The 26832-nt window shown below is 35.7% G+C and overlaps 1 protein-coding gene across 8 annotated transcripts in view; it reads left to right on the top strand.

The window, feature by feature from the left end:
- The window catches only part of Fam135a (family with sequence similarity 135 member A), a 120871-nt gene that overhangs the window by 28827 nt on the left and 65212 nt on the right, over window positions 1-26832 (top strand). For all 8 annotated transcript variants that reach the window (XM_071613270.1, XM_071613271.1, XM_071613267.1 and 5 more), the window contains one exon: window positions 13581-13660. In XM_071613270.1, the coding sequence (XP_071469371.1) occupies window positions 13581-13660 (80 nt within the window). The remainder of the gene's footprint in view (window positions 1-13580; window positions 13661-26832) is intronic.

Here is a 26832-nt window from a genome sequence, read left to right as displayed (position 1 = left end):
TTTGATTGATTGACAATGATTATGTTAGTTATTTTTGCCACTGTGACTGAATGATCTGACTAGAACAATTTTAGGGGAGGAAAGGTTTATTTGAGGGCTCACAGTTACAGAGGTCTTAATCCGTAGAAGGCAGGCTTCATTCTTCAGGGATCCAGGTGAGGCAGAGTATCATGGCAGAAGAGTGTGGCAGAGGGAAACAGCTCACATGTTGCTTAGGAAACAGAGAGAAAGACTCCACTGGCCAGATATTAAACATATACCCATAGCCATGCCCCCAGTGAATTACTTCGTCCAGCCACACGTCATCTCCTTCCAGTTACCATTCAGTTAATCCCATCAGTGATTAATTTATTGATTAGGTTAAGGCTGTAACCCAATCATTACTTTTCAACACTTTCTTGTATTGTCTCACATGGGAGCTTTTGGGGGAACACCCCACATCTAAATCATAACAGATTACAACCTTAAAAACCATGATTCCTTCTCTATAATGTCATATATGAATTGATAACTTCTATTTAAGTAGAGGTGATTGACACAAGAAACCACCTCAAGATTAAAAATTTAAAAATAGAAGGAAATTAGAGACAACATATCAAAGGGAGGAATGTAAATACTAAGCAGTATTAAAAATAGACAATATAGAACAAAATGACAAATACAAACGATTCAAAATTTTCGTGTCCATATAACTCAAATTGTTTTTGAGTTTTCTTGCTTAAAGACAGCCTTTAACACTTTAAATCCAATATTTTTCTTTTTATAACATTTATATCCCATATTTTGGGAACAGATACCTACAAATTTAAGATGCTTATTTAGAGCCAGGTACAGTGGCCTGTGTCTGTTGTCCTTGCATTTCCTGAGGCTGAGGCAGGAGGATTGCAAGTTTGAGGCCAGCCTCAGCAATTTAGCAAGACCCTGTCTCCACAATAAAAAGGACTCAAGATGTAACTCAGTGGTAAAGCACCCTGTACCAAAAAATAAAAAATGAAAGAAAAGAAGAAAAAGTTTATTTAGTGAGTTGAACCTTTTTTCATTACAAAAGTACCCTATTTTATAGCCTGGCAATGCTCTTTGCTTTAAACTTTGTTATTTTCTGATATTATGACAGTGTTTTTTTTTTTTTTGACACTTGCAAAATGTACCTTTCCCCATTTTTTTTCTTCGTGTCTTCCTTTTCCTTGTATTTTCATATTTTTCTATTGTAAACAACAATAATGGGATTTACTTTTTACATCTTCTAGATCACTGTCTTTTAACTGGAATATTTAACCCATTTATATTTAGTGTAGTTATTGATATATGTGTGTGTACATCCATTCTTTTATATTTTGGTTTTTGTATATTCTCCTTTTGATCTCTCATGTCATTTCTATTCATGATCTGATCTCTGCCAGTGTCGGAACCGCCCTTCCGACAGAGGTTGAGGAGAATCTATAGACCAGCTAGTGAGTGTCTCTGGGCTGAGTGAGAGGGTAAGTGTCGCAACCCGATCCGCCACCCAGCCTGGCAAAAATCACACCGAGTCGAGAGTTGAGTCAGCCGAGATGGCGCAGCAACTCAGTTTATTGTGGAGGAAGAGGACTTATATAAGAGAGAGGAGAAGGAGGGGGGGACAAAGGCAGGGGCCAATCAGAGATCGGAGAGTCCCTTAGGTTGGGGTAGCCTAGGCACCCCAGTTACAGAAACAGAGCCCTGTTACCCTAGTTACAGAAACAATACCCCATTAGGTATATGTGTCCCGTTGCTGGGGAGTTATTCTTTGTGTTTGCGGAAGCCATATCTTGGGGCCATTCAGGCACGTATATGGAAGCCATTTCTCAAGCTCTAACTGTCATGTACATGGAGAATCACAAAACCAGAATCACAAGACTGGGGATTTCTTTTTCCCCAGCGATTGCACTTCCGTGGTCAGCAGAGTTCCCAACATGCCAGTATTTTCAAGCTTATATATCCTAAGGGATTTTATGTTAGCTTTTTTCAGACCCTTAGGGCAATACCCAATCTAAAGCCACTTTTTATTCTTTACTGAAAAGTTTCAGACACCCACACACATCTCCTAACCTCACCAAAGTTTTTTTTTTTTTTCACTTATTAGTGCCCTCAACCTTTTTTCAGTAAAATTCCATCTCTTACAGATATAATTTTGTTTTTATCCTATTAACAAAGTCATTATTGTACCTGAAATTTTTTCAAAACAATTCCTTAATATAAAATAATTAGATTTATGTTCACATTCCCTCAGTCATCTTATACATGTGTTTGTAAATTTCACTTATTTAAATTAATATTCACAAGAAATTTATAGGTTTCATTTGCTTACACATCATTTAGATTTTTTAAAACTTTATGATTGGTGGTCTAATCTAGAGGCTTAATTAAATCCCAGAGAATTAAAAAAAAATTTTTTTTAGTTGTTGATAGAACTTTATTTTTATTTATTTATATGTAGTGCTGAAAATCAAACCCAGTGCCTCACACATGATAGGCAAACTCTCCACCACTGAGCTACAACCCCAGCCCCTAAATCCCAGTAAAATATTTGAAAAGAATCCTCAAGTGGTAGTGTTTACTTCCTGTTTTATTACATCAGAAGACATTTAACACCTGTCTCTTTTGTTGCAAGATCTTTTCAGAAGTTATAAACCTGATGGATACATTATGAAATTCCCTATCATTTAATAGATGCTATTCATTGAAAATCTTTGCCCATAGTCATTTTATTAAGAGTTACAAATGGTGATATTCTAATTCTGGGTTTCCTTTTGGCATTATTAACTGGGATTCTCTGAAGAATTTTGGCTCATTATCTATTTTATTGCCCTGAAATTCAGTTTGCCCAGAGTTTTTGCATTATGTTCTAATATCTTTCAAATATGGTCAGTTTTTATTTAATGTCATTATGAACTCATGAATTTTTAACTTTGTGATGATAATATTGCATCATCATTCTTTTTGATGCTTAAAGGAATCCCTATTCAGCTTGGTTTCTGTGAACTTTCCACTGAACAAGCCACATACTAATTGATAGCTTTCTTCTCAGACTACTCCAGACTATTTAACATTCCCTGCTCCAAACCCAGAATCAATCAAGGAGCCCCAGTTCCTTTTATTGGGAAATAGTATGAAATCATATGTGCTAAATGAATATATTTTTGTTGGATCATTACTTCTAGGCCTCTTTAAAGGCAGGGTTAGCAGATACATTTTTATGAGAAAATACATCATGAGTTTATACTGATTTCCAAATTCTAATTTAAGATTACGAGATTTTCCTTTTTTTATTTTATATTTGTATTTTTTTTTTTTTACTTACTGTGCAAATCTTGATTCCCAGCAACATAGATTGATATTTACTTGCTTTATTTATATATATGTACAGACATATCTGTGGAAGAATAGCAACATTACTACCAAGACAATAAATATTTGAAATATCTCTGTGGGTCTCTTTTATTGCTGAGATATATCCTATAAAGAAAAAAAAAACAGTCAAAATTATATTTTTAAAATTACTAGAAAAAATTCCCTAAAATTGCAATCAACTAGGGATGGGGTTGTGGCTCAGAGGTAGAGTGTTTGCCTATCATGCATGAGGCACTGGGTTCGGTCCTCAGCATCACATAAAAATAAATAAATAAAATAAAGGTATTGTGTCCACCAACAAATAAAAAAATAAATATTTTTTTTAAAAATGCAATCAAGTAAATAACATTAAGTTAATTTGTTTTAGGGTTGTTTAGCGATTACTGTTTGTGTGTTTTCACAGGGAGAGCAGCAGCCGATTTGGATTCCAGAGAGATTAACTAAGGTCCTGACCCAGTGATTGTCTGGAGTCGGGGGTCTGTTTGTGTGTTTCCACAGGGAGAACAGCAGCCACTCTACTGCTCAGCCACAACTCCAGCTCTGTTTTCCTTTTTACTTAATTTTATTTTGTAATCTTTATGATTGCAAATCAAAACATTTTAAGTCCAGTATATTGAGATCTTCTTTTCATCCCTGTCCTTCCTATTTCTCCATAGGTAGCCATTTCATTTTTATTATTTTTTGTTATATTCTTTCATTTATTTTCTTTTGAAAATATAAGCAAATAATAGTTATACCCTACAGCATAAGTACATAGTATACGTACTTTCTGTACTTCGCTAAAATTGGCTGGGCACAATTCAGGAGCCACTTGTCAAAAGAAACGAACTTTATTTTTAGAACACACACACTGCACCACACAGCTCTTCAGGAAAACTTCAGAGCCAACCTGCCACCACTGGCTTCCCACAAGCCTCTCAACCTCCCCCACTCCTCCTGCTCTTGAGACGATTGGCTGGGTCGCGTGGGCGGAGCCAAAAAAAGTCCCCCAATGAGCAGCTCCGTGGTCTGAAAGGGCGGGGAAACCACCCAATGAGCATCACCGCAGAGGAGCCAATCAGTTGGCAGCTAGAAGTTTGCTGGGGCCGCTGTGAGCCAACCATCAGCTGGCAGCTGGAAGTTTGCTGGCAGCTGGAAGTTTGCTGGGGCCCCTTCGTCTGTGGCTCTCAACATCTCCCCCTCTCTGTTTAAACAACAAGCATGTGGCTTAGGGACCGTGCCTGCCTTAGGTTGTCCAATACTACATATGGTTCTTACCCGTGGTCGGATGAGCTGACCTCAAGGCGTCAGCCTCCAGTATTAGGTTGGTACCATTGCAATTGGATCTTACCCGTCATTGACTACCGGTCCAGCATACATCCACACCTGTGGATAGGTCTTTGTACCAGCGGGGGGGTGAGGTTATTTGCCTCACCTCTGTTCGCCCCCAAATGTTAGCTGAACGACCATCAGAAGCAGAAGGGAGGAGGATACACCAAGCCAATTGACGGCTCCTTTTGGAAAAATTGTACCACTGATGACACCATCAGCAAAAATACCCCAACACTACTACAAGTTGCCTCACCAACAGATAGTTCACAATGCATACAAGTGAGTTCACAATGCATACAAGTGATGCATAGTCCAGGCAAGTTCTGTAAGCAGTTCAGTGATGGCTCTTGCAGAAGCTGTAGATTGGTTTTATCTTTGTCTTCACCGGCACTGGGATGAAGATAGAAATTCTGGCAATAATGGCTAAAGAAAAAATTATGTAACATTCCAGAAGGCACTAAAAGAAAACAATTTTCTTAACAATTTACATTATCTTGAACAGAATTATTAAATATAATGAAAAGGAAAGGTGAAAGTAAACAAACAGATCTGTTAACCTCCTTTTTTGTTCACATATTAAAACAATCTTCAACAGCTGTTTACCCAATTTAAATTAAACCATTTAAATCACATGAATAAAAAAAAAATTGGATCCATTTTTTCATGAGCACTCATCATATATGATATATGGACATACGTACATACAAACATACAACACAAAACACAAGTGTGCACACATAATATATACAACACATAATAGTAAAGGCCTTATAACTTTTTACAGGTGCAATGTTTAAAAACTCTATAGTCAAAAAATAGAACTGATCAGCAAAACATTAACCTAGGTCTGTATGAGCTCAAAAAACAAAATAGAACTTCATGATGTGGGAAAGGGTAATAATAAAATAGATATTGAAAAAAGCATCCTGGTTCTGTCGCAAACGTAAGAATAGCCAAACTGGAGTTTTGGATATCAGTTGTTATGGATTTGAGCCAAATCATCTTCATTTTGGTCTGTAGAAATTGCTTTAGTTAATCTTTCTGGAATCCAAATCAGCCGCTGTTCTCCCTGTGGAAACACACGAACAGACCGCCGACTCCAGACAATTACTGGGTCAGGATCTTTCCATTGTCCTGTTAGAATATCCTTCCAAAGTACCTTGGGCTTATGTACATCTTTTGGACACATACGCCTTTCCGCAGCACTAAGCCCTGATGAATCCAAATTTAAAAAGTTTAGAGTAAAAAGTGTTATTTTAAGTTTATCTTTGGGGGATATATACCCCTTTCCAGTTCCCTCTTTTTGCTTTAATAAGTACGTTTTAATAGTTTGATAGCTCTTTCAACTATGCCTTGTCCCTGTGGATTGTATGGTATTCCTGTTATATGAGTAATGCCAAATGTTGAGCAAAATTGTTTAAAAGAGGTAGAAGTATAAGCAGGGGCATTATCTGTTTTTAACTGTTTTGGAACGCCCACAATGGCAAAATTGTGTAAGCAATGAGCTATAATATCTTTAGTTTTTTCTCCGGCATGAAGGGAGCCCATCAAAAATCCGGAAGAAGTATCAACTGTAACATGCAAATATTTTAATTTTCCAAATTCTGGCAAGTGTGTGACGTCCATCTGCCAAATATGGTTAGGTATCAGTCCTCTAGGATTGACTCCAAGATTAACTTGTGGTAAAAAGGTCACACAGTTTTGACATTGTTTTATTATTTGTCTAGCTTGTTCCTTAGTTATTTTAAAATGCTTTTGTAAAGTATTAGCATTGACATGGAACTTTTTATGAAAATTTGTAGCTTCTTCTAATGTATGTCATGTGTAGTTTTATCTGCTAAATCATTGCCCAAACTAAGGGCTCCAGGCAATCCTGTATGTGCCCTGATATGTCCTATAAAGAATGGATCTTTTCTGTCCCAGATTAGACTTTGTATACTGGAAAGCAAAGTGAAAACAGTAGAGGAAGGGAAATCCTACCAGCATCTTCAAGGGATACTATAGCATTAACTATATACTGACTATCAGAAAATAAATTAAATATAGAATCTTTAAACATCACAAAAGCTTGTAATACTGCATTAAGCTCTACCTTTTGAGCTGATTGTTTGGGTACTAAAAATGTAAAAGTTTGATCAGGTGTAACTATTGCTGCTGTACCATTATTTGACCCATCAGTGAATATATTTGGAGCATTCATGATAGGTGTTTTTCTTGTCATTTTTGGAAAAATTACAGGATGCAATGACCAAAAAGACAATAAAGGATTAGATGGTAAGTGGTTATCAAATGAAACATTAGATTTGCACATGATTATTGCCCAAGTATTTAACTCATTAGCTAACTCATTAATTTGATCCATAGTATATGGAGTAATAATTTTATTGGGAGAAATTCCAAACACTCCCTTTGCTGCTTTTATTCCTTTGAGTATTAATTGTCCTACAGCCTCAGGATACCTAGTAAGAATAGTATTAGGAGAATAAGATAAATGTATCCATAATAATGGACCTTCTTGCCAAAATACTCCTGTAGGAATATTTTTTGTTGGTAGTACAATAAATAATAAAGGCAAACTTCTATCAATTCTATCCAAATGCATATTTTCCATATATGTTTCAATGATTTTTAATTCTTTCTTGCTTCAGGCGTTAACATTCGGTGTGAATTTGGATCTGATAGACCTTTTAGGATATCAAATAAAGGTCCCAACTCTCCTGTTGGTATACCTAGATAAGGCCTTATCCAATTTGAGTCTCCTAATAACTTTTGGAAGTCATTAAGTGATTTGAGTTGATCTACTCGAATTTGAATTTTTGGTGGACGGGCCATGATTGAAGATAATAGAACTCCTAAACAATTAATTGGAAAATTTAATTGTACTTTATCTATTGCTATCTCTAGATTATAATTTTTTAATAAGTTTGTAAGTGTGGCATAACATTTTAGCAATGTGTTTTTATCTTTGTGTGCTAATAATACATCATCCATATAGTGAAATATTTGTAGTTCAGGATTTTGATTTCTAAGTGGCTGGATTACTTTGTTAACATAAATTTGACACATAGTTGGGCTGTTAGCCATCCCTTGAGGGAGTACTTTCCATTCATATCTCTGATCGGGACCTTCATGATTCAGTGCAGGGATAGTAAATGCAAAACGTGGACTATCCTCAGGATCAATTGGAATTGAAAAAAAAAAAAAAACAATCTTTAATATCTATAACTAAAACATACCAGGTTTTTGGCAAAGCAGACAATTGAGGAATCCCCGATTGAGCAGGTCCCATAATAACCATCTCATTATTAATGGCTCTTAAATCTTACAATAATCTCCATTTACCAGTTTTCTTTTTGATGACAAAAATGGGAGTATTATGGGGAGATACAGAAGGTTGTATATGTCCTTCCACTAATTGTTGTTTGACCAGGTCATGGGCTGCTTGTATCTTTTCTTTAGTCAGGGGCCACTGAGGAACCCATACTGGTCTTTCTGATTTCCAAGTAATTTTTATTGTCTCAGTGGCCCCTTCTGAAAATCCAATCCATGTCTGTCTGTTCCTTGATCTATTTGTATTGGTGCTGCTATACCTTGTTCTTGTTTTTCTAATCTTTTTCCTTTCCTAAAACCTTGTCTAGCCATAATACTGGGTGCATTTTGATTGATGTTATTTGTTAATGTCAAATCTAATTGATCTAGGATATCTCATCCCCATAAATTTACGGGAAGATTATCCAATACATATGGTTGTATAGTTCCTTCACATCCTTCAGGATCTTTCCAATCTAATACCATTGCACTTCTATGGGGATTAGTCGCCACTCCTAGGCCTCGAAGCGTTTGAGTGGCTTGTTGTAATGGCCAATGTTTTGGCCATTCTTGACGAGAGATGATGCTAAGGTCTGCACCTGTATCCAGTAGTCCATTAAATTCATGTCCTTGAATATTTAGTTTTAGCATGGAGCGAGAATGTAAGTTTAAAGAAAGCATAGCCCAATCTACACCTGTGGAGCCTTATCCCTTGGAACCTCTTTTTACAGTACAACTGGAAAATTTATCAAGTAGGCTGGGTATTATTAGTAACTGTGCTAGTCTATCTCCTGGTGAAATTACTGATATACCCTTTGGAGAACTGGCTATGATTTTTATTTCACCTTCATAATTGGGATCAATTACCCCAGGACTTATCATAAGTCCTTTTAGAGTAGAAGAACTGCGTCCCAATAATAAGCCTACTGTTCCTTTGGGAAGAGGTCCTTTTACCCCTGTGGGAATAATTTAACTCCCATCTCTGGAGTCAGTACTGTTCTGGCGGAGGCGCAGATGTCCAATCCTGTGCTTCCTCTCGTTTGTCTAGTGAGGGACAATGTGTCCTGGGCACTACCCTGATGGTATTGGTGGGTTCCTTAGTGCTCCGTATATTTGTGGTCTTGGGCCCTGGAGCACTGGGCCCCCCTCTCCATTTTTTGGCAATGGAGCCCGATGCCTTTCTCCATGATATCGTGGATAGACACCTGGTCCTTGTTCGTTTTTTGATAATGGAGTACCCTCTATGGTGGTTTGAGAACAGCATTCATTAGCCCAATGTCTCCCTCTATGGCATCGTGGGCAAATACCCGGTATTCTATTCCTTTGATACCTACTTTTGTTAAACCCTCCTCCTATGGGGCAATTCCTTTTAAAATGTCCTGTTTGTTCACAATTATAGCATGTTTTTGGCCTGGCATCTAAAACCTGTTGTATTGCAGCTGCCACAACTTGCCCTTGTTCATTAATGTCTCTACATAATTTAATATATGTGTTTAAATCTTCATGTTTCCATGGTCTAATGACTTCTCTGCACCAACGATTCGCTTGCTCATAAGCCAGTTGTTTTATTAATTGCATTGCTTGTTATGTATTCCCAAAAACTCTGGTAGCTGTTTGTATAAGCCTATCTACAAATTCAGCGTAAGGTTCATTAGCTCCTTGTATTACCTTAGATAATTGACCTTGTAAACCACCATGTCCTTGTAAAGTCTTCCATGCCCTAACTGCAACTACAGCAATTTGTATGTATACGCCAGGATCATATGCAATTTGTTGCTGTTGATCCTCATAAGGTCCCTTTCCTAACAACATATCTAGATTTCTCTGAGGATAACCAGCTGCTGCATTTCGCCTAGCTGACTCCTTGCAAAATTCCTCATTGGCAACCTTCCATAACAGGTATTGTCCTCCATTTAGCACAGCTTTACACATATTAGCCCAGTCTGCTGGCGTCATGTTCAAGTCGGTAATGGATTCGACCATGCTTACAGTGAAGGGTGCTTGAGGACCATAGGTTGTTACAGCCTCTTTTAGGTGCTTCACTTTTTTGAAATTTAAAGCATGGTGAATTCGCTGTCCTCCTGCCTGCTCAAATACAGGGCATGTTAATATTTGAGATCCTGTCTCAGGATCCCAACTATCAACTGCGGGGGTTGGGAGCCTCCCAGCATCTGGAGGTGGCGCTGTTGGTTGGACACTTACGCCCTCTGGTGATAGAAAGGTGTTAGTAGCAGTCTCCTGTTGTAACATTTCCCCTGATGGCTTTTTCTGCTCTAAACTTTCTTCCTCTGTCTGACTAACTCGAGAGACCTTCTCTTTTACTTGAATCTTTTCCTCTGACTAACTTGAGAGACCTTCTCTTTTACTTGAATCAATATGTCTTCTCCTTCCTCTACCATTGTCTGAACTGAAGGCTTTGGACTAAGCAAACAAGATACGAACATCCACAATGGCAATGTGCCAACTGGCAGAGTCCCTGGGCTTTTCTTTTCTATTCTTTTTAAATCTTTACCATGATGGTTCCATTGTGATATATTTAACAACTCCTCCTTAAAAAGCCATGGGCTACATTTTTGTATTGTATCAACGTATGCCCTGACTGCTCTTGATTTTACTGGGATGCCTCCTTCCTCTAACAATTTACTTAACACTCTTTTGGTTTGTTTTTTTTACTAATTTCTGATCCCATATTTCTACTATAATACAACCCAACAAGATAACACCAAACAAAACCAAGATAGAATGAAACAAAAATGGAACAACACAAAATCATTATATCAGCCTTTCTATCCTCCTGAAATGTCCAGCTGTCCTTTCTCCCTATCTGTTCCTCAGACGCAAATAGTTTTTCCTCAGATGTGAGCGGTTTTTCTTCCGTCTCACTCATCTCCAGGGACAGGCAACTTAAAGCAAAAGCGAAACAAAACAAAAGAAGAATCTTAAAATGGCTACCCATCCTCTCGCCCTGCCCTCAGGGGCGAGCAGTTTACCTTATCACTCACCCTAAGTCGTTCCCCATGCGGCCCACCAAATACCGCAGTCTGGCTGGGCACAATTCAGGAGCCACTTGTCAAAAGAAACAAACTTTATTTTTAGAACACACACACCGCACCACACAGCTCTTCAGGAAAACTTCAGAGCCCAACTGCCACCACCGGCTTCCCACAAGCCTCTCAACCTCCCCCACTCCTCTTGCTCTTGAGGCCGATTGGCTGGGTCTTGTGGGCGGAGCCAAAAAAAGTCCCCCAATGAGCAGCTCTGTGGTCTGAAAGGGCAGGGAAACAACCCAATGAGCATCACCGCAGAGGAGCCAATCAGTTGGCAGCTAGAAGTTTGCTGGGGCCGCTGTGAGCCAATCATCAGCTGGCAGCTGGAAGTTTGCTGGCAGCTGGAAGTTTGCAGGCAGCTGGAAGTTTTCTGGGGCCCTTTCGTCTGTGGCTCTCAACAATTTTTTGTTATATTCTTTCATTTATTTTCTTTTGAAAATATAAGCAAATAATAGTTATACCCTACAGCAAAAGTACATAGTATACGTACTTTCTGTACTTCTCTAAAATTATCTTAGAAGTCACTCCTTTGGATAAACTGATACTTCCAGTCCTTATTATTTTTGCATGGTTGCATCATTGTAGTGTTGTACCCTTGTTTATTCATAATTCTTATATTGATGAATGTTTTGTTTTTTGTTTTATTATTTTGCTATTACAATTAATGATACAATGAATATAGCCTTCTTCATACATCATTTAATAATTTTTGCCATAGTATTTTTGGGATATGGTCTTAAAAGTGGTTTGCTAAATTAAAGGCTGTCTATGTGCTTTTACTCCTTTTGTCAAAGTACTGTATTTATGGGATTGCACCATTTTGCATTCCCAACAGGAGTGTAGGAGAATTCCCTATTTGCCAACACCCTTTCCAGCAGAATGTTTTGCCAACTGTTGAATTTTAGTCAGTCTGATAGGTGAGAAAGGATATCCTGTTATAGTTTTTTTCATTTTTAATTATAAATTAGAAGTTGAACATCCATATATTTGAGAATGATTTGCATTCTTTTTTCTGTAAGCTGTTTATTCATACTATCCTTTTTTTTTTTCTTTTTTGGTGTTTTTGTTGTTTTCTATTTTTAAATTGTTTATATTTTGAGAATATTATCTAGGTTTTAAAAATCAAGATTAAGATCTCTGAAATATATCAGCAAATGCTCTCAGAACAAAAACTGCTTCATTGCTTTGCCCACCTCATTGCTATTTTTTCTTCCTGTAAATTTGGATTGGTAATGCCCATACTATCTTGTCAGTTCTTCAGTAATTTTATAAGATATATTCTTATAGTTTACATTATAAATTTAGTTGTCTTTAGCAAGAGGTTGTTCTGAATAACCTACCCTAACAGCCCTTAAAATAGAAGTATTTTATCCTTTTATTTTCAAATTTGATTTTTCTACTTGATATTTTTTTCTAAAAATTTATTAACATGCACATTTTAACATTATGTTCATTTTAAATGTTTATGCCTTTAAAATATCACTGCTTTTCATAAAACATATATTTACAATAATAGATTGCTCTCATAAATGTGAAGTGAAAAGTAAACTTCATTTAAAATAATGTATTTACTTTTAGCGTTTTGCTTTTTTGTTTTGTTTTTTTTCCCCCGTATTTTTAGTACCTAACCCACTGTCTATCACATAGGTAGGTCTTCAATAATTAGTCATTTGTGTGTGTGCGTGCGTGTGCTCTAGAGATGATTCAAAGTGTATGCGAAGATATAATATATCAGTTATATGCAAATACTGCACCATGTTATATAAGGGACTTGAGTATCTACATTTATCCAATGTCATTTTTCACAGAAATAGAAAACATAATTCTAAAATTCATATGGAACCAAACACACACACACACACACATACACACACACACACATACACAGACGTGCGCGCATGCACGCAAACCACCATGACCTGCAACAGAGTGGCTATTATCAAAAAGAACAACAACAGCAATATACCAGGTACTGCTGAGCATATGGAATAGAGGGACATTTGTGCACCATTGGTGGAAAGGTAAATTAGTAAGCCATTGTGGAAAACCATATGGAGGTGCCTCACAATGGAACTACATATGATCTTGCAGTCCCACTCTGGGTATGTATCCAAAGAAATTTAAATTCATACCAATTTACATTCTCACCAGTGGTGTACAAAGGTTCCTTGGCTTAACATGGATGTTGAAAAATTCCTAGAAATTTTTACTTTCCTTTGATTCCAGGCCTCTAGCTCATTTGATTTTTGTTCTTAATTATCTCACATTTCACATTTGGGATTGAACTCAGGGGCACTCAACCACTGAGCCACATCCCTAGCCCTATTTTTAATTTTTTATTTAGAGACAGGGTCTCCCTGAGTTGCTTAGTCCCTTGCTGTTGCTGAGGCTGGCTTTGAACTTGCAATCCTTCCGCCTTAGTCTCCAGAGCCGCATGGATTACAGGTGTATTACATTAACTTTGTTATTTTAACACATATGTAGATGTTGAAATACAGCATATTTTAAAATCTGTTTTAAAATCACTTCCTCGTTTTTCTTTAGTTTTTACCAGATTCGTGCATATATGAAAATTCCACCAAGAATTCCCCACAGAGTAGAAGCCAGTTTATTGCAAGCAACAGGTAAGCCAAGGAATATTTTCAAGTTAAAAACAAGTCTGGAGTAATATTATAATGGTCAATAACTTTTCTTAAACATTCCTGTTTTTTTTTCATTATAAATATAAGATACCAAACATCATTACAATATTCCTTGTAAGAAATATATTTAGGAACTCAGTAGAATAGATTTGTTATCATGTGTTTTGGATTTCTTACCATGAACGCATAGAAGAATGTTTACAAAAGCTGAATGAAAACATAATAATAATAGGATCAATATATCATGTGAGATGGAATTTTAAAACATAAGTGAATATGCACATGTAATTTGACCTAAATTCATAAATGTATTTTATGATTAAATTTGATAATATGCATTTTGACAACATTGTGTTAAACAAGTTTTTCCCTGGGCTAGCAAATCTAATTAGAAAACAGAGCCAAAAGGCAATGTAGGAAGATACAGAATAAACAAGTTATTACAGTTCTTATTTATTTACTTCTTTGGAGAGACTTTAGTATTTAAGTGTTTAAGCTAAAACTAATGACCTTCACATAATCTGTGGCTATTTTTAAGTTCCCGAGTGCAGCATATAGGTTGAACTTCCCTAATCCAAAAAACAAAATCAAAAGTGCTCTACAATATGAAACATTTTGAGCACCAATAGGACACCACAAGCATATAGTTCCACGCTTGACCTCAAGTGACAGGTTGCAGTCAAAATGGAGGTGCTCTAAATATATTGTGTAAAATTACGTTCTGGCTATATGTATAAGATGTATATGAAGTACAAGTGAATTTCGTGTTTTTATTTGGGTCTTATCCCCAAGGTATCTTATTATGTATATGCATATATTCTACAATCTTAAAAAATTAGAAATCCAAAAACATTTTTGTTCCCAAGCATTTTAGATAAGGGACACTAAAGCTGCGTTCTGTTTTATTCCATATATTTAGGAATGGTTAATGAAACATTGTACAGAGTTGCTATATCAGTTGTAAATCTGATATTACTAGCTTTCAAAGCATTATAAAAATAATACACACCTAACATTAAATCTAGTCTGAGCATGATTCAATCAATCTTTGAAACTTAATGTTTGCTGGGAATTTGAACTGTTTAGGATGTTTGTTTTTAATCATTCTATGAATATTAAACTGCTAGGAAATGTTAAATTTTTATAAACTGGACATTATGGAGAGTTGATTCTTTCTGAAGACTATCAAAATGCTCAGGGAAGTCTGTTACTTATAGTCAAAAAAATATAAGAAAGATAACTTGTTCTCTGAAAGGACGGGGGTGTTCATCTTGCCTTGACGCATATATATACATTTTATATATATGTATATATGTATATTTTATGGGGGAAGGGGGGGTTCCTGGAGTTGAACTTGGCTATTCAACCACTGAGCCATATCCCTGGCCCTATTTTGTATTTTATTTAGACACATGGTCTCACTCAGTTGCTTAGCACCTCTCTTTTGCTGAGGTTGGCTTTGAACTTGCTATCCTCCTGTCTCAGCCTCCTGAGCTGCTGGGATTACAGGCATGAGCCACCGTACCCAGCTTGGCATATATCTTAGTGTTATATCTTATTGTCATAACAGGCCTTCTTTGGTAAGTCTACTTTCAAGAAACACAAAGGGAATAACTGATACTACAAAATACAGATTTGGCACTCTACTTTGAACTTTTTTAAATCTAGTAGATGGAATTTTTTGCTCCATTATTATCTCATGAAATTGCCGGTTGAAAAAAAATAGAAATCTCTGACTTAGTTTTGAGATATTTTTCAAGATGGAAAGGTATATGACATAGATGTCAAGAAGGTTAAGTAGGCTAACTACTTTTTTTGTGGAGGAATTGAACCCGGGGTCTCATGCATATCATGTGAGCATCCTGCCACTGAGCTACATCCGTCACCCAGGTTAATTACTCTTAAGTAATGAATTTCCTATCTAGAATCAGTTTCTTCTTTATTATCATGAAGTTTCAAGAGAAATAAAGTCAAACCTGTGAATATTAATTCCAAACAACTGAAGGTTTTCTCATGTGAGGACCTGAGAGATTTTTTGAATTGAATTAATAATATATACTAAAGTTAATATTATTGTATTTTGGTTCACTTTCATGAATCCCCCCAAAAAATGAAAAAAAAAATAATATTGCTTTTTTAATGTTTGGTGTGCAATTATTTAGTTAAATGAGAAAAAATTCTATTTAAGAGAATAAGACATAAGACTGAACAATTTAGTGTAGGAAAGATTTATTTTGACTCATGGTTTCAAAGGATTCAATTGTAGTGGATTGGCTCCAAGGAAGAAATATCATGATGGAACGGCATGGCAGAGGAAAGCTGCTTAGTTCATGGCAGCTATGCAACAACAGGGAGTTGATGCTTGAGAGAAAATAAATCATCCCACGGCATACCCCAGTAATTCACTACCTTTCAGTAGTTCATTCAGCAATCAGTGGATTAATCCATTATATCTGTTTGATGGATTAATCACTGATGAGTTCATAGCCCTCATGATCCAATCAGTAAAGCCCCACCTCTGAACCTTGCTGCCTTGAGGACCATGCTTTCCACATGAGAATTTGGGGACATTCCGTATATGAACCATAATACAATTGAAACATTTAATTGTTAGTTTTATCATTTAGTGCCTGTTTTATTCATAGAATTATTTTTACCTTATTTTTCTCAGACTCTAAATGACTAACTCAGAGGACTAGAAATTTTAACTAGGCATGGTATTACGCATAGTAACTTCAAGAAAGATGTGGATGTTAGAATTAATAACCATATTATTAATGACGGGGGAAAAATCTAACATTTGAAAGTTAAATCTTGTCAGATATTTAGGTTGGTGTAGAAGATAGAATTAACAATATCAGTATTTAGTTTGGTTGAATATGAAAAACAAATATGAAGTAATGAAGAATATGAAGTAAATACTTAACATATTTACTTCATGATAATGTTGTTTTCTCTTTTCTTGACAAGTTATCCTGACCTAAACTTTATGGAAACATTTTCTCTAGCTCTGCTTTTTGATTGGTGATTTGAAAGTAAGGAAGGGCATTATAAATAAATTATCAAATGACTTAATAGCAACCATGACTGTGAAATATGGATGACCTGTTAGTTTACTAATATATGGAAAGAAAATATTTTTAAAAAATAAATAGTTTATGGAAAACAGCAGTCTATAAAAGAAATTCTGGTTTAAGAAAATAACCTTAGTAAGGTACAGTTTTAGCATATATGTAGAAACATTAATTGTAGGTTTGTTCTTAATAGCGTTATACCAGAAAATTTTAAGAGATTACATGCTTTTTATTTAAGTTACAGCAGTCAAACTAGTAACACAGTAACTAGATTATGGACAAGAAAAAAATATATAGAGAGAGGATCTCTTTTGAACATTTTCCTCATTCTTTGTCAAAATAACAAAATTTTTCTGTCCTGTCTGAAATATAAGACCAAATGTGACTTTTCAAGATCTTTTTATTCCAAATTGTGTTGACATGTTTTACTTTTAAATCTCCCAATTTAGAACATCTTGCTTTTCCTGATAGCAAGCAATAACAAAGTAGAATGTCATTTGCAGAGCTATACAAATAGTGACCCTGAACAAATTGTGAGATATACTATTTTTCACCAGCCAAGACCATTTTCAACATGATTGCTTTATCTTTATGTGTATGTAGATTCCACAGATTTTCATTCTTATTTTACCTCTGGAAGCCTCTATGGTAAGGTAATCTGAATATGGAAAAGTAATCTGATATTCCCTGCCAGTGTACCCAGAATATCCCTTATCATGTCAAGTATTAAATTAATATGAAAATCATAGAGGGAAGTAGTTGATGGAGTGTGGCATCATACTAAGAGGCTCACAAGTATTGGTTAGATCCATTAGCAAATTTGTTAAGAAAAGGTATCTTTTCAAAAGTGTTTTGTCTTCAGAAATTTTCTGTACATAGCTTTCTTTTATTAAATACTTTGATTTCTAGCCTCATCCTTGATAACAAATATCTTTATGTAGGATAGTTTCTTTTTTATCCTTTGTGTCAATTTTCTTTTACTTATTTTCTAAAAATTCTTTTTCTTCTGAGTGCTTGGATTTTCTCTCTGCTTTTTATTACCCATCCTATTTTTCTTCTAACGTTGATTTATACTTTCATCTCAGTGTTTTTCCATAGATAATGTATTTTATCATAGTTCCTTTACCTTCTAAATATTTCTGGAACTCTTAGGAAAAAGAAGAAATAATATTGTTTTCTATCTGTGAGTTGCAGTAGGAATTACATGCTGTTTCACAGCTTATTGCTATAGGTTTAAATTATTTCCAACACGAGATTTTAATAACAGTGAGAGGTTTGGATCAGGAAATAACTGATATCATTTAAAATGACAGTTATGAAAGACAATGAGAATTTATAGGGCTTTTGAAATTGATTAATAAGAAAGCGTTCATGGACTTTGACAACAGAGAAGGATTGCTGGTTGTAAGACGCTCATTCAGTTTGAAATGATATGTACAGTTTCCATAAAATGTTCAAAGAATAACTTCTCATTTCTAGTATGAATTATGTTTTAAAATTAAATGTATTTTTTTGTCCGCTTTTCAATTTTTCCATCTTCTGAAAATATTTTTTTGTCTAATTATAGGCAAATGGTTAAAAGATATCTTAATCTAGAAAGCTATAGAAAACCCTAATTTATTCTCTAAATGCAATAACTTTTAACTATTTCTCTAGTTATGATGGTTACCTCTATATAGACATTATTCATAGGCTTCATTGAGAGAAAAGTCAGTTTATCTTATTTATACTACTTCCTCTCTTCTTCACCGTCTACCTTTTAAAAGAGATGTTACTTCCTTTCTCTGACCATCTCTGTAATTTAAAATAATACATTTTAAGCTCTGTGTCCTATTTTAGCAATGCTGAGAGACCCCCTCATTTTTAATAAATATATAAGAAATCTTCTTTTTTTCAAAATTTCTATCTCCCCACCTTTCAGACTTTTCCTATTTCATATCCTGTTTGTAACTCTTCATTAAGATTCCAAATGTTGGCTGGAAGTGGTGTTGCACACCTGTAATCCCAGGGGTTCAAGAGACTGAGGCATGAGGATCACAAGTTCAAAGCCAACCTCAGCAACTTAACAAGGCCCGGAGCAACTCAGTGAGACCCTGTCTATAAACAAAATACAAAAACAGGCTGGGGATGTGGCTCAGTGGTTGAGGGCCCCAGGGTTCAATTCCCAGTACCAAATAAAAGGACTCCAATGGTTGAAAAGAAGTAAACAACATTTGCATTTTTGTGGGAGCATAGAGGGAAAACGTTCATTAAGTCGAAATGAATAGCCAACATAAAGAAGGATGATCTTAAGTTTCTAAAAAGACATGGAATGTCTAGTTATTTTTTTTTTTAAGAAAGAGAGAGAAATTTCTAATATTTTTTAGTTTTCGGTGGACACAACATCTTTATTTTATTTGTATGTGGTTCTGAGGATCGAACCCAGCGCCCCGCGCATTCCAGGCCAGCATGCTACCGCTTGAGCCACATCCCCAGCCCTAGTTATTTTGTTATTGAGAAAACTGTTGATTTAGACGTGCAATTCTGATATAGTGGAAGAGGACCTGATAGATCTGATCATAACAGAGAAAAGTCCATGAATGCTTTATTTATAGTGGAACACCCAAAGGAACTCAGGAAGGAGCTTCTTCAGGAAAATATTATAAGAGTGGGGAAAACAATTTGTATGGAGCTTGGCAAGTTATGCCCATCTCTGGGCAGCTGCTTTTGAACCTAGGGCTGTGAGCTAAGGCAGGGTGCCAGCATGTTCTGGTCTTTCTCCAACTGGGGAATTTCACCCAGGAGTTCCCAGAAAAGCAGCTTCCCTGCCTTAAATGGCTCAAACAAAATCCATAGTTCATTTGAGGTTTCTAACAAATAAGGTTGTCTTGTTGCTTTGTCTTAGCAATGGTTATTTGGCCACTTGTACTAAAGGTGCAAATATTTTGAACTGCTGCAGACAGAATCATATCTTTCTTCCCCATTTTCTCCTTGAACTTTGTCTAAGAACCAACTTTTGAGGGCATTCTTTTTCTTTTTTGAGACAGGGTCTCATGAAATTGCTGAGGTTTACAATCTTTCTGCATCAGCCTTCTGAGCTCCTGGTATTACAGGCATGTGCCACTGTGCCCGGCTTCAGGGCCCTCTTTTGAGAGCCACTAACATGTTGGGATAGTTCTACTGAATTCTTAAGATTTTTCATGATTAACTCTAGGATACCTATGTAATTTTATTTCCCAAGATTCTCCATGTGGATTCTATGGAACCACTTCTAGTTTTCAAATATGATGGGTTCTAACTTACTTCATATAGTTTATAGGCTCTCCCCTCCTTATTACTTCTTTTTAAACCACAAATAACTCCCCTAAGGCAGCTAAAAGTTTCCTCTGCTATGTGATTATAACACTTTCTGTATACTTCTTTTTGCTCTTACCATGTTATGAAATTTTTCTCAGAAATGTAATTCTACAACAATCAAATATCAAGCACATTAAAGAACAATATGGAAATAAAGTGCAAACAAATAGTTAACTGGATACAATTCATATTATGTCGCTAATCTATTACCATTATCAGTAACCAAATAATCTAAACAGCCATTAGTTTTGTCTCAAGTTGTAAGGTTTTATGTTTCAGTAAACTTTGCATGGATTATGAAACTTTAATCTTTGGCATTATAAGTCTCTATTTTGCTTTCCTCAGATTCAAGAGCTTCATTCTGTCATTGTCATTATCTTTTTACTGGCTTAAAGAGATGATGATAATTACATTGTCATTTGCTTTGGTTTTCTGAAATAGACAGTTAAGAGATTAACACATTGTACTGAAATTATTTGCTTGAATGTTCCTATCCAAACGAGACTGGGAACTCTGAAAACAGGCATTGTTCTTATTTATGTTAATATCTCCTAGTTACTAATCTTTAGACTTAATTATGTTTGAATGAATGCTTCCTTGTTCACAAAATAAACAAGAAATACCAATGCTAACTATTTAACAAAGGAAAATGGAAATGCAGAAAGATAGTGATAGAAATAAAATATAAATGGGTGTATTTATAGACTTCCAATGATGCTGTCTCTAAAATTGTAGCTCTGAGTGTTTGGGTTAGCAGATAACTGATAGGCAAAATGAAAATAGTTATTTGAACAAGGAAGTAGGGCACTAAATTAAGAAGTTAGATGAAAGGTAATTTATTCAGTACATGAGTACCTGTTATATGTGAGACATAGCACTTATTCCTAAGTTAAAGCAATATAAAGACAAATATGGTTCCTAACTTCATGGAGGATTATCATCTATCAAATATTTTTAAAAAGGAGAGTTTTAAACTCAAAACAATAAATTGAGTACACACAGATTTGGGTGTTTTTTCTAAGACCCTTTGGTAATAACAATGTAGAAGTACAACAGAACTAGAGAATCATGATTATCAACACTAATTATTCTGATTTGATTATTATGTATTATAAACATCTATTGAATTATCACACTGTACCCCATAAATGTGTACAATTAAAACAATGATTTAAAATTAATTTTTAAAAATATGACAAATCAAATACCCATTCATAATTTAAGAAATAAAGGAAAATAAAACAACTAATTGAAGAGACCTTTGGAGACCTGCTAAAAGACACGCATGAAAAATTTTTTTTCTCCATTTAGAATGATGTTGGCCTGGGGCTTAGCATAAATAGCTTTTATGATGTTGAGATATGTTCTTGTAATCCCTAGTTTTTCTAGTGATTTGAACATGAAGGGGTGCTGTATTTTGTCAAATGCTTTTTCTGCGTCTATTGAGATGATCATATGGTTCTTATCTTTGTTGGTAGACTTTTGATGGTGTCTGCTATTTCATCACTTGAAATTGGTCTGTTTAAATTGTGTATATCATCCTGATTCAATTTGGGCAAATTATATGACTCTAGAAATTTGTCAATGCCTTTGATATTTTCTATTTTATTGGAGTACAGGTTTTTTAAATAATTTCTAATTATCTTCTGTATTTCTGTAGTGTCTGTTGTGATATTTCCTTTTTCATCACATATGTTAGTGATTTGATTTTTCTCTCTTCTTTGTTAGCATGGCTAAGGGTCTGTCAATTTTATTTATTTTTTCAAAGAACCAACTTTTTGTTCTGTCAGTTTTTTCAATTGTTTCTTTTTTTCAATTTCATTGATTTCAGCTCTGATTTTAATTATTTTGTGTCTTCTGCTGCTTTTGGTGTAGATTTGTTTTTCTTTTTCTAGGGCTTTCAGATGTAATGTTAAGTCATTTATTTGTTGACTTTTTCTTCTTTTAAAGGAATGAACTCCATGCAATGAACTTTCCTCTTAGAACTGCTTTCATAGTGTCCCAGAGATTTCGATATGTTGTATTTGTGTTGTTCACCTCTAAAAACTTTTTAATCTCCTCCTTGATGTCTTCTGTAACCCATTGTTGATTCAGTAGTATATTTTTTGGTCTCCAGGTGTTGGAGTGGATTTTATTTCTTATTTTATTACTGATTTCTAATTTCATTCCATTATGATCTGATAAATGCAGGGTAATATCTCTACTTTTTTATGTTTGCTAAGAGTTGCTTTGTGGCATATTATATGGTCTTTTTAGAGAAGAATCAATCCATGTGCTGCTGAGAAAAAAGTATATTCTCTCGTTGAATATTGGAATATTCTACATATGTCAGTTAAGTCTAAGTTATTGATTGTATTATTGAGTTCTATAGTTCTTTATTCACCTTTTGTTTGGAAGACCTATCTAGTGATGAAAGAGGTGTGTTAAAGTCACCCAAAATTGGGTTGTGGTCTGTTTCACTCTTGAACTTGAGAAGAGTTTGTTTGATGAACATAGCATCTCCATTGTTTGGGGCATATATATTTATAATTGTTAAGTCTTGTAGGTGTATGGTTCCCTTGAGCAGTATGTAGTGTCCTTCTTTATCCTTTTTGAGGAAACCCCTCCTTGCTTCCACAGTCCATGTGAGTGGTATGATTTTTCCCAACCCTTCACCTTCAGTCTACGAATGTCTTTTTCTGTGAGATTAGTCTCTTGGAGGCAGCATATTGTTGGGTCTTTTTTTTTTTTTAATCCAATCTGCTAGTCTGTGTCTTTTGACTCCTGAGTTTAGGCCATTAACATCCAGGGGTGTTATTGAGACATGATTCATATTCCCAGCCATTTCTGTTTATTTTTAGTATTTAATGTGACTTGGTTTCTCCTCTGCTTAGATTTTCCTTTAAAAGTGTAATCCCTCCCTCTGCTGATTTCATCATTGTTTTTTATTTCCTCTTCTAGTTCTGTAGTGCAGGCTTTCTAGTTGTAAATTCTTTTAACTTTTATTTATCATGGAAGGTTTTTATTTCATCATCAAATCTAAAACTTTGTTTTGGTGGATATAATATTATTGGTTGGCATCCATTTTCTTTTAGAGCTTGGTATATGTTGTTTCATGATCTCCAGGCTTTGAGGTCTCTAGATTGAAAAATCTGATGAGATACGAGTTGGTCTCCCCCTATATGTGATCTGATTCTTCTCTCTTGCAGCTTTTAAGATTCTATTCTTATTCTGTATGCTAGGCATTTTCATTATAATGTGCCTTGGTGTAGATCTGTTGTAATTTTGTACATTTGGTGTCCTGTAAGCCACTTGTATTTAGTTTTCCTATTTGTTCTTTATGCTTGGGAAATTTTCTGATATTATCTCATTGAAGAGATTATGCATTCCTTTGGTTTGAAACTCTGTGCCTTCCTCTTTCCCAATAACTCTTAGATTGGTCTTTTGATGCTGTCTCATAATTCATGGTTTCTAACTTTCTTCACTGTGTGATCAACTTTATTTTCCAGATTGTTTACTTTGTCTTCATTATCTGACGTTCTTTCTTCCAAGTGATCTAGTCTGTTGGTTATGCTTTCTATTGAGTTTTTTTATTTGATTTATTGTATCCTTCATTTCAAGGATTTATGACTGTTTTTTTTTTTTCAGGGTCTCTCTCTCTCTTTTGATGTTATCTTTTGCTACCTGTATTCACTCTCTTGTTTCATTGTTGGAGTGATCAATCTTTGCTTGTATTTGCTCATTTAGGTCATTCTTTAATTCACAGATCATTTTAATTACGAACCTTCTGAACTCCTTCTCTGACATTTCATCAACTTCACTGTCCGTAGGTTCTGTTATTATAGTATCCTGGTTTGTTTGGGGCACTTTTCTCCCTTGTTTTTTCATGTTGTCTATGTGACTTCCTTTCTTGCTGTGTGAATCTGAGATATTACAGTTTCTTCCCTAAGTTCTTATAATACCCATGCAGATTGTCTGTACCTCACCTTGATGTTGGCCTTCCAGACCCTGCTGTTGTCCTTCAATGGATGCTACTGCATCCTGGATCTGGTACCTGCATAGTTGGAGTGGGTAGATCTGGGCCGCTGGACTTGACCCCCTAGTGGTAGTCTGCTGGTTGGAAGGAGCAGTCCTGCGCCAGGGGCTAGGCTCTGGAGAGTATCTGCCCTGCCAGGGGAGGGGTTAACTGGGCCTACTGAGAGCCTGGAACCTGCGTGGGCTGGAATGGGTGGTCTGGACTGGATCTCGGCTCCTGTGGTAGTCCACTGGTCAGAGGGGTGATCCTCAACCAGAGGCTAGGCTCTGGCAAGTGTCTTCCCCTCCGGGAAACGGGTGGACCCAGCCCGCTGTGTACCTGGGCTCCGCACAGGCCTGTGTGGGTGGGTCTGGGAGCTGGGCTTGACCCTGTTTCTAATTCTTTGGGATAAATACCCAGAAGTAGAATTTCTGGGTCTTTATGTGGTTCTATTTTTAGTTTTTTGAGAAACCTCATAATATTTTGCACTGTTGGATTCTAATTTCAATACATACATAAGTGCTAATCATGTTCATAATAGTATATGAAGTAAGAAATATGTGAGACATGTACCTTGCCTTCAAGAAATATGTGTTCTTTTCAGATACAGTGGCTCACGCCTATAATCCTAGCTATGGGTGAGGCTGAAGCAAGATATTGGCAAGTTCAAGCCCCGCCTGTGCAACTTAGGGACACCCCATCTCAAAAATTAATGGATTGGTGATGTAGCTCAGAGGTAGAACAGGACTGGGGAGAGGAAATATCTCTTCCTTCTTCCTGAAATGTTCTTTTTATCTTTATTTTACTCTCTTTCATAGCATTTCAACTCAAAAACTATATTGTCAGCAGCCTCTTCTCACTCCATAAAGTTCATTTCTGTTTGTGTAGCATTCTATCCTCTCTTAACACTTGATATAGGTATAATTTGCAGAATTAGATGAGGTCACATAAGATAATTTGTTTGATTTAGTTGAATTCACTCTGTTTAACTTAGAATAATGCATGGCACAGTAGTTTTTATTGTGAACTGTGTTATACATCTTGAAATTATATAATAACAATTATAAAAAATAATGAATACCTAGGGATTCAACGCTTTAAGAAATTTACTACCAGTATCTTCAAATCCTCCTGACTTTTAGAATGCTCATCCTGCCTTTCTTGTTAATAATCCTTTTGCTTTCTCTATAATTTTATCAGTTATGAATGTATCCCAAGGAAATACCTGGTTGAGTGTAGCAAAACTAAATAGCAAGCACAAACCCAGTTGTGTAAGAAAGCTGAAATACTACTGCTATTTTTAAAAGGCTCTGTTTTAGTCAGCTTTTTCATTGCTATGACTAAAAGACGTAGGAGGAAACTTTTATCTGGGGGCTCATGGTTTCAGAGGTCTCAGTCCATAGCCAGCTAGCTCCATTCCTTGGGGCTCAAGGTAAGGCAATACATCGTGACAAAGGGAAGTGGCTCACATGATGATCAGAAGCAAAAAGGGGGCTCCACTCACCAGAAACAAAATAATACCACAAAGGCATGCCCTCAGGGACCTACATCTTCTAGCCGCACCCTACCCACCTTCATCCACCACTCAGTTAATCCCATCAGGGTGATTGATTCACTGATTGGATCAAGATTCTTATTGCTCAATCATTTCTCTGCTAAACCTTCTTGCATTTTCTTACACATGAGCTTTTGGGGGACACTTCACATCTAAACCATAATAGGTTCCCAGAATAAGAAAGCTGAACAGTTTCTGGGTTATAGTATACTTCTATATATCAAAAAGGTTTTAAGATTCCCTTTGAGGAAGTTTGTTGGTAATATCAAAAATGTAGAGTTCACCACATTAGGGGCTTCCAGCAAGGCTATAATATGATAAAGTATTGGATTTCCAAGATATTACATCAAAACTTACCTTCCTCCAACTCTCAGCAGCATAACAAAATAGAAAAGATACCCTATAAGGCAATGAAAAGATGATGTAAGGCAATAAACAGCAATCTTATTAGGGCACCCTCCAACAATCCTAGTACTGAAAAGAATCTGTTCAAGTTTTTAATTTGTCCTTAGGTGGCAGCAGAGATTGATCAGATGACAGACTTCAACATATCTATCTTTTAAGGCACACCTAATCCAGTCTTTCTTCAAATGTCTGATAGGCCTCAGTTGAAACGGGGACTGATTTTTGAGAATATACATGGGACTTGTCTCTTTGATCTTCACTTTGGAGAGATGACAAGTCATTTGATAAATAATCTTTGATGTCACCGTCTATATTTCTCATTGTTGTTCAAAGTTCCCTTGTCAAGAATTATTAAGAAGGTCTGGGGTTGTGGCTCAGTGGTAAAATGTTTGCTTAGCATGTGTGAGGCACTGAGTTTGATCCTCACCGTATTGTGTGCGTCTACAACTAAAAACAAAATTTTCTAAAAAACTATTAAGCTAAAATTTTACCTTGTACATTGTTGAAAATTTTGTAGCGTTTCCATGTTTCTTACATTTTGTAAGCAGAAATACTAAAAAGTCTGTAATACAGAAAAACAAAAGTAAGCTTTTGTAGCACACATCTTTGGAAATTATAGTATCTTATTCTACAGCATAGGGTAAACTTTTCACTGTCCAGTAAAAATAATGATATTGTTGACCTCTGGTGCAAAGTTTAGACAGGTTTTCTTCTAACTACTTATAAACGATAGAAGTTTCCTAAAATTAGAGTTCCTTAGTTGTGACCAGAAACCCATTGCATGCATAAT

This window comes from Marmota flaviventris, chromosome 6 (assembly GCF_047511675.1).
Source record: "Marmota flaviventris isolate mMarFla1 chromosome 6, mMarFla1.hap1, whole genome shotgun sequence".
Classification (NCBI taxonomy): Eukaryota; Metazoa; Chordata; class Mammalia; order Rodentia; family Sciuridae; genus Marmota; species Marmota flaviventris.
This window is presented reverse-complemented; position numbering and strand designations above follow the sequence as displayed.